Here is a 20,731-nt window from a genome sequence, read left to right on the forward strand (position 1 = left end):
GGGGAAAATTTAGGCTGTAGTTTCCCCTTGCTTTCAGACGTTCACAGTACCAGCACAGCAAGGCCATTTTGGCTAATCTTATAAGGCCTGATCGGTCAGTCATCCAGGCTGTTGCCCCTGCAACTACTGAAAAGGCTGCTGCCCCTCTTCAGGAACCACTTGCTTGTCTGGCCTCTCGACAGATACCCCTCTGTTGTGCTTGCACCTATGGTATGGTTATCTGTATCGCTGAGGCACATAAGTTTTGAGTGCATTCTTGCCTTCCTAGGTTTCATAGTCACTTCATAATCTACGTTCTTCAGATGGACAGCATCCAATTTGGAAAATGTCGTCACCATACTTTCCCCAGGTTGTGTGCCTAACTTTTGAACCAGCCTCTCACCACACTGCCATCATTAAATGAAAGAACTGCATCAGGAACACACAAATTCAATGTATCTTGACCTACACATACTGTTTCAGGAATTCTAGACCATATGGCACTGTTAAATCATACATTTGGGTTCTGGATGGACAAGGAACAAGTGAATGTAGTGCATGAACAGGTTAGTCAACTGTGAGCATGAAATATTTTCACAAATCAGCAACTCAAGAAGTTGACAGATGGCAAAACAGGGGTGTGGCAACATGTGCCGCCCTTCAAGTAAATGAATATTTAAACCCTTTAATGGATAAAATGCCCTTAGGAAACATATTTCTCTAGTAAAATACACTACAAAGAATATTTACAAGCAAAAAAAATTATATTTTGCACCCTACGAAGGTACAATCAGCCCTTAAGAAGATAATCTTACCAGCAATTAGCAATAAAGGAATATTAGACAAAATAGTGAATTGCTCCATCTCACCTCATTTATTGACAAATTATTCTTTCAGAAATGTCAGGCGAGTACACCTGTAACTGTTAGTAATCAAAAAAATAACACTGTTCATAGATAAGATGATCACCTGTATACGTAGGAGTATATTTATAAATAAGTGCAGACTCTTCAGATTCCGCTGATGGAAAGCTGTGAAAGTTCTTACGAGCTGAAAATAAAAGAAATAGAATACCGTTAGATAGTGATTTATCTATATACCTTTATGATGTGGCAATTTCTTGAAGTAAAATGCATATTGCTAAAATGGAAGCAACATTAGATACAGTCCAACAAGTGCATAACTTTTAGGTTGTACAATTTTATTCATATTGTGAGCTGCAACAGGCAAGGGAGTAAATCTCTATTGCTTTCACAATTAATTATGGTCATATTCATAGTTGCAGGTATTTGTGCAATCTGCACAGCATTGTAATTTGAATAATTAGGTTAACTTTTAATGCAAATGGTAGGTGTCAATAGTAAGAACCATCTTCCTCCATCTATATCCTTACGATATATTGTACAACTGTTTCGAGACCTTCCAATTCAAATTGTAGCTGCAAGGAAATGCCTTCCATATTCTTGAAACATCAGATAACTTTAAACTTTAAAATTATTCATCAGAACAATGTCTCATCCCAGTAGTATTAACACCCAGTGTCGCTGTCATTCTTTTGTTGCTCTTTCTGCCTCCATGACTTTGTTCTCCTTAACACAATATTTTTGAAATATTTTTACAAGAGAAAAATTTTTACAAGAGAGGTTATGATGCTTTTCTATCGGAACCAACTTGCCATTCAATGGGTCAGATCTCCAGCCTTGAACTTCAAGTTGGTTTCAAACGCCTTATTTCACATAACATTTCATCTATAATTAAGTTCCCTCTTCTCTTTCCTTGTAACTATTCTATTTCTAAATTTTCAAAAGATGATGCAGAATTACTCTTCCTCTGCCAACACAGAAAAAAAATTAGCTTTTGCATTCAGAAAGGCCCGCATATTTTTCAGTATCTCATTGGAAGATGGTACTAAATATATTTCTTCACCATGTTAGACTGATTGTCTTTGACACTGCTAATAATAATAAACTTCTGCTGAACAGTAAGTTTTCATCATTTACTAACCATAATTACCTAAAACTAACATGCACACTGGGATGAGTCCTCTTGTTTCGGTTTCATCATAAGTAAACTTTGAGATACCAGAGATGTCAGAAATCAGGCATGCAAATTTGTGCAAAAACTGCCCTTCATATCATGATCATTACACAGGTTTACTCAAGTACATAAATTTATCTGTGAACTTACTGGAACTGACTATGAAATTATCAACCTAAATGCTAAGAATTATATAGTGACCAACAGGATCAATTGCAGTGATTGTCCTTTACTCTAATAGCAGTTTAATATTTTGCACTCCTACAGCATCGACTGTACACTGACCTGTGCGCCAACAGAAATAGCAGGCAGCAACACAACTCCAGGAAGACAGAGTTCAGCACCCCTTGTCAACACTGACTTAACAAGCTTAACAGAATCTGACTCTACACCTGGCACCACAGATTACAGAATAAACACTGTTTTCACTTTTTGCCACTCTGTCACAGAGTGTCACCTATATTTCTCTCTTTTCTGTCAGCGGAGCTTTGCTATTAATTTGTTTTTTCTTGCAGACTGGCCACAATACTACTGCTATTCATGTACTTGCCTTGCTCCTAATTACTTTGTCACGGTGCTCCTCTCATTAAAATGGCGTCGTAACTCACCGCCTATAGCACCTGTGTCTATGCCTCCAGCTGCTGCTGGCTTTGATCTAATGTAGATTTTTCAGTTTCCAAACCAGAAAATGTCACAGTTGATAATTACAGTCCAGAAGCTCATTAATGGACAAGCTGCTGCTGCTGCTGCTGCTGCTGCTGCTGCTGCATCAACTCCGCCACAACAGCCAGTCACATCCATGGCACTGCCTCCGTGCTTTCCACTGTTATGTGCTTTCAGTGAACAACATGAGGAATGGAATGAGTTGTACATTCAGTTCAATGCTCATTGTGCTACATATCAAATGCAAGATACTGTCAAACTTCCTTACTTCTCGGCAATGGCCAACACACAAGTATACCGCCTTGCTTGAAAGTTATTCGGAACTAGTAGGTCGGAGTTGCTAGTTTCTCGAGTTTTAGTTTCCACCTTCAGTAGACAGTACGAAAATCAGGTACAGGTTGCTGCATTTCGTTACAAGTTCTTTCAGTTGTGGAAAAAGCTAGAACAGCCATACCATTAGTGGGTCACTGAACTTCAGGGTTTGGCAAGACTGTCGTTTTCAATGTAGCTGAAGATATTCAATGTAGCTGAAGATAGTACTATACTCACGCAATGATTCATGATGCAATTATGCACAATGTGCCATACAGTAGGAACCATGAACAAATTCTCAAAATTCTAATCCTACTTTGAAACAGGTATTACAAATTATTTAACATCAGGGACTCGTGTGACAGTGCCATGGAAGTATTGAGGTAGCTCCTGTCTTCAGTGAAACACCAAGTGACAAGCAGGTGCAGCCTTGCGACCAACCACCACACACAGAAAGACCACTGCGCTGTGAACAGAGTAAACAAATGTCAACACATGTGTGTGCAGTTGAATCATGTTCCCGCTGCTTTTCTATTTTCTATAGACAACATTGCCCTTCGCGGAATGCAACTTGCTTTGTACAGTCTGTGTGATTGCAAAAGGAAAAGAACTCTACCTGTAAGTGCAGAGCACTTCTCACTCAGTGAGTGCATTTTCATTCTAAACCAGCTTATGGTACTAGTTTTAGTTTCCAGGATGTTTCACCCTACCCAAGTGCTGTGTGATGACAGTCAAACAAACTGTTTCTGAAGTTAGACACTGCCCGATGTGTGCAGTTTCAGGCCGCGTGGTCTAAGACGACATCTCACGGATTGCGTGGCCCCTCTCACCAGAGTTCAAGTCCTCCCTCGGGAATGTGTGTGTGTGTGTGTGTGTGTGTGTGTGTGTGTGTGTGTGTGTGTGTGTGTGTGTGTGTGTGTGCGTGCGCGCGCGCGCCAGAACAGTGACATTTTGCATTTGTGAGACTTTGAAAATGTTTTTGAGTTAGATTCATTTGATTTGTTTGGTTTCCGTATTCAGGACAATGAACTATCTATTTCTACATCTACATCCACATATATACTCCACTAGCCACCAAGCGGTGCATGGCAGAGGGCACAATTCGCGCCAAAGTCATTTCCCTCCCCCCCCCCCCCCTTCTCTAAACCACGCGCGGATCACACAAGGGAAAAATGAATACCTCAGTACAAGCTCTAATTTCCCTTATCTTTGAATGGTGATCATTGCATGATTTGAAAGTTGGTGCCAATAAAATATGCTCTACTTCCTCGGCGAAGATCAGATTTCAGAATATCAGAATATAGTGAGCAGCCCCTTCCATGTAGGGCGTCGACTGTAAGTGTGTCACACTTCAAACTCTCTATGAGATTTGTGAGGCCATAAGAAATATCTGCGGTAAGGCTCTCATGATGGCTAAATGTACCAGTCACAAATCTTGCCACTTTTCTTTGGACATTCACAATCTCCTGAATCAGACCCAACTGGCAAGGGTCCCATACAGACGAACAATACTCTAAGACTCTAATAATGTATTGTAAGCAATTTCCTTTGCAGAAGGACTGCATCGCTTCAGGATTCTACCAATAAACCACAATCTAGAGTTTGCATTGCCTGTTACTTGTGAAATCTGATCATTCCATTTGAGATCATTTTGAATAGTCAAACCCACATACTTGATGGATGTTACTGCTTCCAAAGATTGGGCATTTATTTTGTACTTGTAATGGAGATTTCCGCCTTGTTATACGCAGTAGGTGCCACATACTAATATTGAGAGATAACTGACAGACATTACACCACACATTTATTTTCTGTAAATCCTCATTGATTTGTTCAGAATTTTTGTGTGACACTACTTTCCTGTAGACTACAGCATCATCAGAAAACAGTCTAATGCCACTGTCAATACCATGAACCAGATCGTTTATGTAAATCGGAAAAAGCAGCGGACCTATTACGCTGCCCTGGGGCACGCCTGAAGCTACGTTTGTTTCCGTTGAAGTCCCCCCATTCAGGATGACATACTGCTCTCTGTCTGTTAGAAACTTTCTATCCAACTGCATATGTCATAGGATAGACCGTAAGCGCGCACTTTTTGGAACAAGTGACAGTGCGGAACTGAGTCGAACGCCTTTCAAAAGTCGAGAAATATGGCATCAGTCTGGGAGCTGGTATCTAGGGCCTGTTATATATCATGCACAAAGATGGCCAGTTGCGTCTCACATGACTCTGTTTCCTAAAACCGTGCTGGTTTCTGCAGATGAGCTTCTATCAGTCTAGAAAGGTCATTATGTCTGAACACAAAATATGTTCCATGATTCTGCAACAACTTTCAACCCAAATGACAGTGTTACTCAATAGACTAAGTGGTTTCCCAGTTTATTTTCTGGCAGACCTGGTACAGCAAATAATTTTGTGGCACACAATAATGAAGGACAATGCACAACCTATGTTTTTTCTGGCGCGTCCCTTCCCTCATGCAATTGGAGACAAAGTTGCAAGTGAACTTAAAGAATGGCAGGACAATGATGTTATTGCTCCTACCCACCATATTCAATGGGCTTCTTTCTTAGTAATCTTACCAAAGCCTTCCAGAAGACTTTGTTTATCTGTTGACTTTAAATCCACTGTGCATCCATAAACAATAACTGATACTTATCCATTGTCTTGGCCTGAGAAATTTAGGAGAGGCTCACTTCCCCGAAGCGTATTTGTAAATCCTGTTAGATGAGGAGTGTCAGAAAGTGTTTGTGGTCAACACACATTCAGGATTGTTCAAATTTCTGCGCTTACCCTTTGACAGTACTTCCGCACCTGCCAAATTCTTATGCTACTTACAACAGCTTATTGCAAAAGTTTCATTCTCTTCAAATTACTTGGATGACTTTCAGCTGCAGGTTTGAAATATCACCTGCACAAATGTACCTTTTTTCAGACCGAAATTCAGTACTTATGACAGACCGAAATTCAGTACTTACGACATGCTATTAATCGCCAAGGCATTCATCCCATTCAACTAAATTTGCTGGCCAGCCAGGACTTCTCTACCCCAAGGAATGTGACGGAATTGCAGTCAGTTATCGCGAAGATGACATATTATATCCAGTTTATGCCCAATCCAGCCCAACGAGTGTGTCAGGAAGCATTCTAGAAACTTAAAAATGCCTTGTTGAGTGAGGGATGCATTGTTCATTTTGATCCCACTAAGTCTGTAGTTTTGGCAATGGACACTTCTTCATACAAGATTGGAGCTATGCCTTTGCACAGATTTGGTTCATAGGACAGGCTTTTGCTTCCAAGCTATTCACTAAGACTCAATGTAACTACACCCAAATCAAGAAGGAAGTGCTCGCTACTGTCTATGGCATGACAAAGTTTCAGCATTATCTGTTTGGTCACATGTTTCACCCAGTGACAGACCATAAGTCACTTCAGTCTTTCTTCAGTCTGCCCAAATCTGTTGTGCCACACATGGCTAAGAAGCTGCAATGTTTGGCTTTGTTATTGTCATAGTATCAGCCCACACTGAAGCATGTAAATGCTGACAACCTTTTTCACCTTCTTGTTGGACCTGATTCTGAATCCTATGCTACTGCTGTAGTTCATTGTTAGATCGAAGTGCAGGACACTGAACATCTACAGACTTTTCCACTCCACTGTAGGAAAATTGCACACGCCATGGAAGCAGACCCTGACTTGAACTTTTTGTTGTACTACATCCATACTGTTTGGCCTTGTTCAGTGAAAAACATTTAGAATTCTTTTTTGTGCTGATATTTTGCTTTTCGTCATAGCCTCTCCATCTAACACAGTGTGATTTTATTGCAGGTTTACTCTGGACAATTGCATGTGCTTATTCATAAAGTGTTGCAAAAAGACGTGTTGCGATCACTCCACCAAGGGCACTGGTGAAATGTACACACAAAACAGTTAGCACGTCAGCACTGTACATGGCCAGGCATGGTGTTTTGCTTGTGCTGAAAGTCTATGGGCCCCACCACAAATGTTTTCAGCTTGGCCAAAGTCTCCATCACTATGGCAACAAGTGCGTGTTGACTTTGCTGATCCCTTTGGAACACTAGTTGTCTTATTGTTGTGGACTCTTTTAGCAAATATCTGTTTGCAGTGCCCATGAACTTGACTACATCATGTAGTATCATTCAGGCTTTGTCATCTATCTTTGCTTGGAAAGTTTGCCTGAAGTGTTGGATAAAGACAATGGACCACAGTTTATGCCTTAGGACTTAGAACAGTTTTGTATAGCCAATGGTATCGTTCACCTTGCCAGTCCTCTGTTTCATCCTCAGTCAAATGGAGAAGCTTAGCAGTTTGTACAATATGTTCAAGCAACAGATGAACAAACTACATGCCTCCCATACATGGCAACAAGCACTGCTGCTCTTCCTCGTAATGTACCACTCGCAGTGCTGAGATGGTCCATCGCTCGCAGAGCTTCTACATGGCCAGTGTTACCATACACTGCTCTAGTTGTTGCACCCACTGCAGCGCACTGAGCCTCCCACACTCTGCAAGTATCGCTTTGTGACTAATGATTCTATTCTGTTCAGAGTTGTTGGTCGCACCAGATACTGGGGGAGAAGTTTGGGCACTTGCATGTATGTAATTCAAAGTCCCACTAAGTTACTGCGCCATCATCAGAACAAGATCCATGCTTCTTGATTGTGAGACATACTTGTCGATTGCTAGATTCTTTCGCAGATCTTCTGTTCCCAGATTTGCATCCTACAAGGATATTGCGCCCAGTGTAGACACTGTTGGGAGTCTTCTCTTCAGCAATGCCTGTGGAACCAATGTAGCATTTGCCACTGCAGCAGATCAACTTTCCAGTGCTCATCACAGCAGCCACCATGGACCAGCATCCGTCACCATTGCCGTCAGTATCACCGCCACCATTGTCATTGATGCCTTCTCCATTTTTCATCAGGCCAGCTCAGAAAGAGGGTGGGCATGCGCTCAGGAGTTAACCGAGTGACATTCCCCTCAGAGTGCAGGGCAGATGTTGGGGCGCAGCCAGGGACTTGGCATTGGTCCCAGTTGCACCTCCCAGCTCCTCATGCCACCCAGCTTTCTCCCTCCCCCTGTTGTCATAAAATGGCTCCCTGCACGAAAACAGTGTGGCAGTTTGGGGTGGAGGAATGTGCAGTCCCAAAGCTTCAACTGCACACCGATCAGGCAGGAACTGCAAACAGTGCCAAACTTCCAGGAACACAGTTTATCACGCCCTGTCAAAATGATTTAACTAGCTGCCCATCACTGGTCGGGCCCAGTTTAGTTGCAGACTTCGAGAGCATCAGTACTGAGTAATAGGAAGATGATACTTAGCATGCAGTCTGCAAGTATTAATAGTGTATAAAAGTAACTTCTTGTAGGAGGCACAAGAAGCACAACAAACCACTTCATAACGAGAAGTTAAGTTATGTTTCTTTCCCTTTCAGAAATAAAGTGATCTATTAATTTGAAAGTTTGGTGTTCACATAATTTTGGATAAATGCCACTGGCCAGTGGCACAAATCTCTTCATCCTTGTTTGTGTTGGGGCTGACACCCACAGTAGCCAACACGACAAATATATACATGTCAAATATTATAGGAATATATGCAGATTCCTGAATATGTTAAGCATTTCTTCAAATATAGGTTTTAATTTATGTAATTTGTAGCTTCATATCTATGTTTTAGAAATCAGCTTTTTCTGAAAAACAGTGTTTATTAAAAACAAGTTTCAGCTACATTGTTCTCATGGCAGTTTCACTAGAACCAACATACATATTTCTGAAAAGTCGAAGTCCTTAAAAGCAGGTTTATTGAGACAGTATTTTACTGTATTATCTCCTGTGTTTGCAGGCAAGACATAATGACTGGCTGAGATCTCTCTACATAGTCTTTGCAGGACCAGTCACAGTTACAGGCAACTATTTCAGCTTCCACAGACTCAGTTGAGAAGTTTTCAGTATTTACCTTTTTTAATGACCAGTACCAATGATGAAGCTAATACTGGAAATTTAAAAGTCTAGATAAATTTTGTACCTTGAGCATACAGTATCCTCTTACTTGTATAAGGGGCAGTCAAATGAAAATGAGATTTCCTATGGAATCAGGATTATACCCCAGCGTGCATCTCTTCATCCAATGCAAATCGACAGTTATGAATGTCTTACTTCAGGGCTCTGAACACATGGAAGTCACATGGGGAGAGATCGAGACTGTGTAGAATATGTGGAAGGGCTTCCCAGCAAATCTTCTGCAGCACTGTCAAAACAACCTGCCAAAAAAATTCCCACTCCCATATTCCCAAGGTTGTTTCAACTACACTACAGCAGTTCCACTGGGAAGTTCTTACACATCCTCTGTACAGTACCGATCCTTCCCCATTTGACTTCCATATTTTTGGAGCCCTGAAGAAAGACTTCCATGGCTGTCAATTTGTTTCACTCTAAGAGGTGCACCCTGGATATAATCATTGTTCCACAAGCAACCACAAACATTTTTTCTGTGAAGGTGTTGACCATCTTGACTCACAGTGGGATAAATGCACAAACACTTACAGTGGTAACTTCACTTTTTTTCCATTTATCTCATTTTCACTTAATTATATTTTACTTCAATGAAAACTGAACAGTCAGGACTTCACACGGCATGATTCCTAAATGCTGCATGCATACCAGTGAAGAGCAGGATGCCACTGTTCATACACAACTCTCCCACAGATCATCTGGCCTTTGCACAGTACAACAATGCACCCACACTTCTGGCATTTGAAACAGTTCAATAATCTGGGGACACAGTGTCACATCTTAAGTCAAGGGAAACAAGACTGAAATGTCTGGGTAAGATAGGCGAACTGAAAGTAACTATAAATATGTTTTTAAGCTAGCCATTTATATTCATGCAATTTCTCACTCATGTTACACCTCCTTCTTCCCAACTGACATTTATTTTTTAAACATCTATCCACAGTAGATCTGTCTAAATGAAAGAACAACATTCTTGCTGAAATTATGTCCTGTGAAATATTTTTTGCATTTTGTAACTGTTGAACTTGCAGAGAAGTAGATGTTTTTTCCAGAAGTTTATGACTTCTGCAACATACTCGATGTTGTGCTATAGTTCATCGCTTTTTTAGAGCTACCTTTCATGAAGGACTATCCTCTAGGGAATTTGGTCATATTTTTAGCTATCAGGCCCATCCCAGTGGGAAAGTTTTCAGTTTGTTCACTTCTTATGTTCCAAATGAAGCTTGAGAAAAGGAGTGAACTCAGGAAGAGTCCTGCCCAGTAGGTTTCCACTAATGACTGTGTAATCTCAACAAGCACACAGGCCATCAACATGCAGCTCACCTTGAAACAGAAGGGCTTTTAAAACAGTGCTGTGCTATCTGATGGAGTTCAGCCAAGAGCCTCACTCTTTGTTAAACACATAGTTAACTACTGTGCTCAATGCATTTCCAGATTTTACTGGAGCAGAAGACCAGTGATGACCAGATCTTAGGTCAGCAACCACGTGTATGCCAAACCCATATCCAGCCCAGCCTGGTTTAGTTTCCAGAGATGCTCACCATTTATCATGTCTGACAAGCACATGTAGTTCATCAAATGCAAACTCATACAGGGCATACTATCTACAATTTGTCCTCAGAGGAAGTGTGTGTGGTTCAACATCGAGTACAGATCAATACAACACCATACAACTCGTATAGATATCCTGTCTGCTGAGAATACTTTCAGAGATATTACATTACAAGTGAAACATATAAGAAAATGATTTTATCGAAGACATAATACTTGATTTTATCCATGACGTAAGACAATCACCAGTAAGTCAGTGTTCACTTTTTCGTTGAACCCCTGTATAACATAATAGAACTAATGAAAAGGTCACTTCTGCTGCTCTGTATAACTTTATTAAGTGCATTACCAGTTTAGGCTTTTTTTTAAGCCATTCACAAGTGGATCTGAAAAGTGGAGAAATAATGTCCAACAGTACAAGGACAAGTTTGATAGATTTAAAGCAAGTTTGATAGCTTTCTTGTCTAATGATGTCTTGAAAACATGGTTGTCTCGAGGTTAGTTCAAGACAGTCTTGAAACAACCATTTTCCTGGGTCATCATTAGACAAGCAAGATTTTAAAACTACCAAACTTGCACTTACACCTTTGGGCATTACTTCCCCACTTTTCAGATCTATTTGAGAAAGGCTTAACAAAAAAGCTGAAACTGGTAGTGAACTACATATGAAGTTTTACAGAGCAACTGTAAGGTGATTTAAATGAAACCCCGTCACTATTGTAAAGTAACGGTTACCAATTTTATTAACTCATAAATGTAGTTATATACAGTACACATACCCAAAAATAGTCGCCAAAACTGTCGGCATATTTATCCCATTGTGACACTAGCCAGTCGATTCCATCCTTGAAGAAGCTAGTAGGCTGCTGTTGGATCCAGGCCTGGACCCAGTCACACACTACATCATCTGTTACAAATCTATGTCCACAAATAACTTCTTTCTAGTCCCATGAAAGTCGCACGGTAAAGGGTCGGAGTTGTATGGTGGATGTTCCAGCATTTCCCACCAAAACTGTTGCAATGTCGTCTTCACCACATTGGCCGTTTGTGGGCACCCATTATCATACAGGAAATAATGATGCCATCGGACAACATGCCTCAGCATTTCGACTTGATGGCTCGTGTAAGGTTCTGTAAAGTGGCTTGATGATGCCGGGCACTGATGGTGGTTCCCCATTCCAGGAACTTGACAAACAGTGACCCTTGTTGTCAAAAAAGGAAGACATCATGGCCTTCCCAGAAGTGGTGTGTATGGCCTTTGATTTCTTTGGAGATGGTGAAGTCGCATGTTTCCACTGCTTGCTCTTGACACTTGCTTTCTGGTTCAAAATGGTGACACCATGTTTTGTCACCTGTGACAATACGTGAGAGAAAGCTGTATTCCTCCTCATGATAATGTTGCAGATGACTCAAAGACAGCACCATTCAAGTATTGCACTGTTCAGCGGTCTGTTGGTAGGGAACCCACTGTGCACAGATTTTTCAAAAGTTCACTTGTTGATACACTAATACCCTGTAACCAATGGATCTTGTCCACGGCGATTCTGTGATTGTCCAAGACTAAAGCATTCACTTCCGCAACCATTTCCGGTTTGATGACGTGATGAGCCTGTCCAGTACAAGCATCGCCCTTCCAGTGACTCACGCCCCTCACAGAATTGTTTGCGCCATTCCACAACACTTAAACAACTCAGACTGTACTCACCGTACACAGCCTTCGTCCATCGATACATTTCACACCCTCCGACTCCCTCTGTCATCAAAAATCTAATCACTCCTCATTGTTCCTGCTGACTTGCCTATGGCGCTATGCAACATCAAACGGTACACACATGTCAGTCTCTCTACCAATAGATGGTGCCACCATACCCACGGTTACATGGTGCCACCTTACATGTAAGGCAAAGACAGATGTACTGACCAGGTTTCATTTGAATGAACCTCATTGAACAGCCTTTTCATTAATTAATGAACAGTTGCAGAGTATGCCATCCCCTGGAATTTCGACAAATATTGAATGAATTACAGTGTAAAGTGTTGTGCTCAAAAAGGGCACATGAAAGTGACAGTAGAATCATAGAATGTGGAAAGTAATGTCAGAGATTATTATAAACCTTCTCTTTTATGTGTTAACTTTTGTTCATTCTGATTCGGCTGCTGCGCTCGACTGAGAGAACATCGCCGGGCTAGCATATCTGTTTAAATGATGGAAATATTGACTCGCTCAAGCTGTGTGCATCATGTAAGTGTGTTTAAATAATATATGAACTGTTAATTTGAAGCTGTCATGGTTTCCTTTACCTTCACTTTCCGCTTGTGATATGGAATTGAATAATAAGAATTTTTCTACCTTTGCAAAGTTCTGCAATTGTTGGTTATGGGCCATCAGCTGCTATCATGCCAGAACAACTTCATTCCAAATATTACGGGCTTCACCCAATAAATAAAGAAGCACTACTCATATTGTTTAAGAGCGAAAGCTATACCAATTTTTTTTAACAGAGTATTAACTGAAATAATCAATTACTGACATTATAATGTAATTGGCTAAATAAAAAATCTACTCGCAAAGAGGCAGCAGGAAAAACACACACACACAAGTTTAACCCAGGGTTCCGGATAACTTTTCTGAACTGCACCCCTTTTCCTAAATCTCTCCAGTCACATTCCTTCACCCCTCTTCTGTCCCCTTCAGCTCTTCTGCCAGAAGGAGCCACAGGTTCCAAAGGCCTTTTTGTGTGTGGGTGTCCTCTGTCTTTGGTGAGTAGATTTTTTGAACTATCCATTTACATTATAGAGCATTAACTGAAATAGTTTCTTTCATGAGAAAACGTATCATTCCAATCTGGTTAGTCTTGCTATGAAATAAATTCATAAAACAATCTCTTAACGATCCTATATGGTAAACTAATGGATTAATGACCCATTTGAAAGTATAAAGTAATATTTTCAATCAAAGGTCAGCATATGTATCTGTTACAACCTTTAATCACAATAATTGCGTGGATATTCAACACTCTCTCTTAGAAACAATAGCTGATCACATGATTACAACTCAGTCTCTCATATTCGACTGCCGTGCCGTGACATGCGGCCGGCGCTGTTCGTAGCTAGGTGGCGCTCCCGCGCTCAGCCGATTTGCGGAGCGCCTCTATCGCCGTTTGCGCGTACTGTCCTGACGGCACTGTTAAATGTTGTGGCACTATCACAACACTTTTCCCCCCTTGAAAAAAAAAACACTCACTTCCTTGGAGACATGGACAGCGCGGAGACGTCCATGGCCTCTTGTGAGGCCCCGAGGAGATCCCGCGGAGAGACACGAGAGTATGGTCGAAAATGTCCAGGACGGAAGCTCGTACGTGGAACTTGCCTCCTGGATGAGATGATGGGTGAAAACTCCGGAGCAGCATCCATAGGTGTCATGGACCTGGGAGTGTGCTCCAGCGAGATGGGTCCCAGAGAAGGCGGCATCGCGACTTGGGCCGGTTCCGGCATACTCTGAAGCGGTAGCAACGTTGACTGCATCAACACGGACAGTAGATCGGCAGCAGCGACAGGACTGGCTTCTCGGGCTGGTGGAGGCGAAGGATGGGGCGGTCGTACCGGCTTGGCCACCACTCGTGGGCGCATTTGGTCGTAATGGCGAACAACTGTGCCGTCGCCCGTACGTATTTCACAAAGCCGGCAGCCGTGAAGAGCCTTGACTACCCCTGGAATCCATTTAGGGTGAAATCCATACCCTCGTGCCCACACGTTGGCGCCCACCGAGTATTTTCCCGCACTAGGGGACACAGCACAAGGCCTGACAGGGTCAAGCAAGTGCAATAGAGTGTGCGGTTGGCGGCCATGCAAGAGTTCAGCAGGGCTGCGATCACCCGGAGGCGTGAAGCGATAAGAACTCAGAAATTGCAGCAGAGCGTCATCTGTGGAAAAATCACTAAGGAATTTTTTCATCTGGCATTTGAAAGTGCAGACAAGGCGCTTGACCTACCCATTCGATTGCAGATGGAAGGGAGGTGCTGTAACATGATGAATCCCTTGTCCAGTACAAAAATCACGGAAGGCCTGCAAAGAGAACTGAGGGCAATTGTCCGTGACGATCGTGGATGGAAGACCTTCTAGCGCAAAGATTTTGGACAAAGCCAGCGTCCTCGCTGCAGTGGTGGGCGACGGACATCTAACAACAAACAGAAACTTCGAGAAGGCGTCAATCAACAGTAGCCAATAAGTACCGAGGAAGGGGCCGGCAAAGTCGGCGTGCACCCGTTCCCATGGCTGAGCTGGATCAGGTCACGGAGAGGGCATTGTACGAGGTGCAGCCAGTTGTTGAGCACACTGGCCACACGCAGCAACCATATGGGCAATGTCCGAATCAATACCGGGCCAATAAACGTGCCTGCGGGCCAGGGACTTAGTCCGAGAAATACCCCAATGGCCTTCGTGCAACAGTTTGAGAACGTCTTTGCGAAGAGAGGCTGGCACCACAACCCGTGGAGATGCGCCATCCGTGGCCAGAAGAACAACACCATCACGAACAGACAGACGAAGGCGCAAGGCATGGTAGTTGCGAAGGGGATCCGATGCCCGGCCCTTGGTCCTGTCCGGCCAACCCCGTTGAACAAAACCGATCACCCGACACAAGACTGGGTCCCGCGCAGTAGCCGACGTGACCTGCGAACCTGTAAGTGGAAAACCCTCGACCGCACGACGTTCTTCCTCATCAATGTGGAAACAGAGGAGTTCATCACGATCAAAAACCGGGTCCGGGCCCATCGGCAATCACGACAATGCATCAGTGTTGGCGTGCTGGGCCGTGAGGCAATAGTGAATCTCATAATGAAAACGAGACAAGTATAAGGCCCAACGTTGCAGGTGGTAAGCTGCCTTATCTGGAAGCGACGCCAATGGGCTGAACAGGGAGACCAGCGGTTTGTGGTCGGTGATGAGGTGAAACTTAGAACCATACAAAAAAACGCTGAATTTTTTTAGAGCATAAATGATAGCGAGCGCCTCCTTTTCGATTTGAGAGTAACGCCGTTGCGCCTCGTTGAGGGTCTTGGAAGCATAGGAGATGGGTCGTTCCGACCCATCCTCATACCGATGGGCGAGAACAGCCCCTAGGCCATACTGTGATGCGTCAGTCGCCAGAACCGAGTGCTGACCCGGACGGAATGTGGGAAGACAAGGTGCCAACTGCAAATAAGCCTTCATGCGGACAAAAGCCTGCTCACACCTGTTGGACCAACAGAAGGGGACGTTTTTGCGTAACAGCTGATGCAGAGGATAAGCTACCGCCGCTGCGGATGGAATGAATTTGTGATAATAAGCAATCTTGCCTAGAAACACCTGAAGTTCTTTGACCGTAAACGGCCGGGGTAGAGCGTTAATGGCCGCAACGTGCTGACGTAGAGGACGTATACCCTCACGGGACAAGTGGAAACCAAGATACACACTGGAGGGTTGGACGAACTGTGACTTGTCCAGATTGCACCTCAACCCAGCCGAATGCAAAACCCGAAACAGTGAACACAGATTACGAAGGTGCTCCTCAGTGGAGGCCCCCGTGACAACAATGTCATCCAGATAGTTTATGCAGCTGGGAACGGAAGCCGTGAGCTGTTCCAAAAACCGCTGAAAAATGGCCGGTGCGCTAGCGACGCCAAATGGTAATCGCTGGTACTGATACAACCCACAAGGAGTGTTGATAACGAGAAATTCCTTGGAAGGAGCGTCCAACGGCAACTGATGGTACGCCTCTGATAAGTCAAGTTTGGAAAAGAACTGGCCCCCAGCGAGCTTGGTAAACAACTTCTCAGGACAAGGAAGAGGATAAGTGTCAATGAGGCTCTGAGCGTTGACAGTGGCTTTAAAGTCACCACACAATCGCAGACTCCCGTTTGGGTTAGAAACCACCACGATCGGCGATGCCCATTCGCTGGAGGTAACCGGAAGGAGAATCCCTGAAGCTGTTAACCTGTCTAGCTCAGCCTTGACAGGTGCACGCAACGCCACCGGAATAGGGCGTGCCCGGAAAAACTTAGGGCGAGCCGTAGGTTTAAGAGTAATGTGGGCTGCAAAATCCTTGGCACAACCCAGACCAGCAGAGAACACGGACGAAAATTCACAACACAATCCATCCAGCTGTTGATACGGAATGTCCTCAGATATGAGGTGCACATCATCATCAATGGAGAAGCCAAACAACTGGAAAGCATCATAACCGAACAGGTTTTCAGTGCCCGCATGATCCACCACATAAAACGTGAGGGGCCGAACAACAGACTTGTAGGCAGTGGAAGCATCAAACTGGCCCATGATAGGAATTTTCTGTTGATTATAAGTCCTCAGATTGCGCGTAACTGGAGACAAAGGAGGGGAGCCCAACGCCAAATACGTGCGAGAATTAATGAGAGTTACTGCAGAGCCAGTGTCCACTTGCATGCGGATGTCTTTATTCAGAACACGAACAGTAACAAACAACTTATTTGTTTGAGAAAGCACACAGTGAACATCCATGTCCGACGCCTCGTCCTCGTCGACAGGAACTTTATGTGACTGACACACAGAAGCAATGTGGCCTTTTTTCCTACATGAATTACACGTGGCCCAACGTTTTGGACACGCTGCCCTGTCGTGCTGTACGAAACAACGGGGGCAAGAAGGAAGCGCGGAACGAACCGGCTTCTGTGGTTGCTGGTTTCGCTGCGAGCGTTGCAGCCCAATGTGACGTTGTTTACGCGAGTGAACCGCCGCCACATCGTCGTTCTCCTGTGAAACAGGCAAATTGCCCGTGTCGAGAGTTGACTGTACAGCGCCTACAACACACCACGCGTCTATTTGCGCGCCAGCAGCGTGAGACACTTCAAAGGATTGAGCGATGCTTAGAACTTCTGACAACGATGGGTTTGGCAGTTGTAGGGCACGTTGCCGAACTTCTTTATCAGGAGCAAGCCGTAGAATAGCATCCCTAACCACTGAATCATCATAAGACTCGTGATGTGTGTCCATGACAAACTGACATTTCCTACTCAGACCGTGTAGTTCCGTCGCCCAAACCCGGTAAGATTGATGGGGCTGTTTACGACACCGGTAGAACGCCATGCGGGCGGCAATGATGTGGGTGTTTTTTCGATAATAGTCAGACAATAAGTCACACATTTCTTGGAAGAACAGGGAGGTAGGTTCCCGCAGAGGGGCTAACTGAGATAGCAGCTGATAGACCCGAGGGGAAATCCAAGATAGAAATAACGACTTACACATAGGAGCGTCAACAACGCTGAAAGCCAAGAAGTGTTGCCGCAAACGCTTCACATAATCCTCCCAGTCTTCATCGGCCTCGTCGTAAGGAGGGAATGGAGGCGGAGAAGAGGAAGACAGACGATGAGTAAGCGATGTCGACAACGCCTGAATCGCTGCCGTCAGCTGTGTTTGTTGAGCCTGAATAGTAGCCGTCAGCTGTGTTTGTTGTTCAATGAGCGCTTGCATAAGCTGTTCCATGTCTGCCCCGTCACGAACACGCAAATCCACAATGCAGTGAAAATATCCCATCCTCGTCGCCAAACAGTGTTATAACCTTTAATCACAATAATTGCGTGGATATTCAACACTCTCTCTTAGAAACAATAGCTGATCACATAATTACAACTCAGTCTCGTATTCGACTACCGTGCCGTGACATGCGGCCGGCGCCGTTCGTAGCTAGGTGGCGCTCCCGCGCTCAGCCGATTTGCAGAGCGCCTCTATCGCCAGTTGCGCGTACTGTCGTGGCGGCACTGTTAAATGTCATGGCACTATCACAACAGTTCCCTATAAATTTCTTTAATTATGTTGGTGTGTTGTACTGGTGGCTTCTTCCATAGCACAAAAGTTTATGCTGGACAAAGTATAGTGTTTATTGCACGCTGTGATTAATAGCATTGGGTATGAGACTTACTTGCAAATAATGTTGCATGTATTAAAAACTTTAATGAATTTTCTTTGCCTATGTAACGAATGATTATTATTCCTAGTTGTTGCTAACTGCCCGTTGCTATGCGTACTTCTATGCATAACTTGATGCAACTAATATTATCATGCTGAGCAGTGGCTGTGTGCCTGAAATTGAATAACCTTGCAGAATTGGCTATTTGTTGCTGTCAATAAGCAGAAATGGGAAGCAACCAGTAAAAGAGAACATGGAGGAACACATAATGGAATGTCAACTATGAGGACAGCTAAATCCAATGTAGCAAAACCTGTGTGCCATTTACCAAGTGAAACTTGCTGGTGCCATTCACTAGTGTACATAATGTCAAAGAGAACTTCAGTTGGTTTCATGTAACATAACTTGAAAAAAGAACATGTAGCGCAGAGACTTCAATTTGTAATGCTATTTTCATTGGTGATAATGATATTTACTATGGACCTGTTTGTGAGCAATGACACGAATTTTCACCTAAATGGTTAGCTGCAGGGTTTAGAAATGGTTAACTCATTTGAAGTGCACAAAATCCCTTTACTCTCTGAAATTAATTAGCATGTGTGTCATATCACCCAAACATGTTGTCATCATACTTCTTTTAAAATAGCTGTACACCAACAGAAGAGCAGAACAATTCATGCACATGTTGCAAAGACTGTTTCTTCCAGTGTCATTTTGTAGTTCCAGTAGGATGGACTGACAAGGGACACCATTTACATAAAAATTAACATCCTTGTCAACATTTTCAAACCAGACCTATTCCATGTTGGACGCACAGTTTGGATCTGAACAGTCTCCAACCCTCTAGCCCCAGACCTTTATCTCTATAGGTATTTAAAAGTGAAGCAAACAGACAACATAACAAGAGGCATTATAAAGATGAGAACAAAAGCTGCGCTACTGAGCTTACATCTGACATGTTATGAAGTAACTGGTCACAAAGGGCTATAAATGCTGTCAGAAAAGGAACCACCAAATGAAAAGCATTATATTCACCAAAATATTTTCTCTAGCAGTAAGATCTCTTTTGTGAATTTTCACACATCAACAAATATAACTGTAATTTGGTACACATTTTACGTAAGTGTAAATATACTTGATACTCTTGTTAAATTGTCTGAAAATAGTTGGAAGATCTTGTTCAAGATTTCATTTCATCATCAACAACAACAACAACAACAAAAATGAAAAATTTATTTCTTACTTTCTATGAAGGGAGGTCATAAAATTTCTACCTCTGACTACACTAATGCCAATATTTGAAGGTACACATATGCATTGGAAGCACAGGATTTTTCTGTTGTTCATGCAATTCTTTCTGTGTTGTGTTCCTTGGCAGACTACTGTACATTGCTGTGCTGAATAATTTGGTCACATATGCAGTCATTAGCATTTACAAAAGAAACTGACAAAGTTAGTTCAAGATGAAATGGAGATAATGAATGTGTGTAATGCACAGATCCGTAAGACACACAATACAGTATCAGACCATTTCTAATGAAGCAACCACGGATCATCACAACAGCTGAAGCTTTGGTGTTATACAAAAGCTAAAGAACAACTACTAATATCAAGTGTGGCCTTAAAGAAGTGTGTCAATGAAATAGTTAACCCCTTACCTATCTTACTGATTGCTGTGTTAATGAAGACATGTATCCAAGTGCCTTAAAAAATGAGTGTAATTCAACCGATCCATACAAAGGGAAGTAAAGAAGTAGTTTCAAATTATAGACCAAATCACTAATTCCCACCTTCAATAAAATATTTGAACCTGTTATCCTGTATTAAAATTAAATACATATTTCCTTGCACAAGGACTGAAGGCCAATGTAAGTAAATACCAGATGATAATATTTGCAACTGGCAGCTCAGACTAGGCCTCTTGACAAAACATGGATACATCAACAATTTTTCTGAAAAATGTCGATGTATATCGCCAATATTTCTTTCCCCAATATATCGATGCATCAGTATCAAAATGGCAATATCAAGTTCCGATACTTTTATTTATATTACATTTTTTTAACAATTTTTGATAAATATTTGAAGTTATTCTTTATAAATTGTAGTAGAACATAATTTTACTTTCACTGTGTGAAGGAGTCTTACTACTTTTTGAGCTTTCATCACATCCAAACTTTTTCTTTGACTGTGTGAAGGAAGTATATGTAGCACGAAAGAAGAAGACCAATTGC

The 20,731-nt window shown here is 42.7% G+C and overlaps 1 protein-coding gene across 2 annotated transcripts in view; it reads right to left on the reverse strand.

Annotated features, from left to right (window-relative positions):
- Nucleotides 1-845: 845 nt before the first annotated feature.
- LOC126355183 (gamma-glutamyl hydrolase-like) overlaps nucleotides 846-20,731 on the reverse strand; it is a 91,210-nt gene continuing 71,324 nt past the window's right edge. For both annotated transcript variants that reach the window (XM_050005399.1, XM_050005398.1), the window contains exon 7: nucleotides 846-1,029. In XM_050005399.1, coding sequence (XP_049861356.1) covers nucleotides 905-1,029 — 125 coding nt within the window. In that variant the 3' untranslated portion in view covers nucleotides 846-904. The remainder of the gene's footprint in view (nucleotides 1,030-20,731) is intronic.

The sequence above is a fragment of the Schistocerca gregaria genome, chromosome 3, assembly GCF_023897955.1.
Source record: "Schistocerca gregaria isolate iqSchGreg1 chromosome 3, iqSchGreg1.2, whole genome shotgun sequence".
Lineage (NCBI taxonomy): Eukaryota > Metazoa > Arthropoda > Insecta > Orthoptera > Acrididae > Schistocerca > Schistocerca gregaria.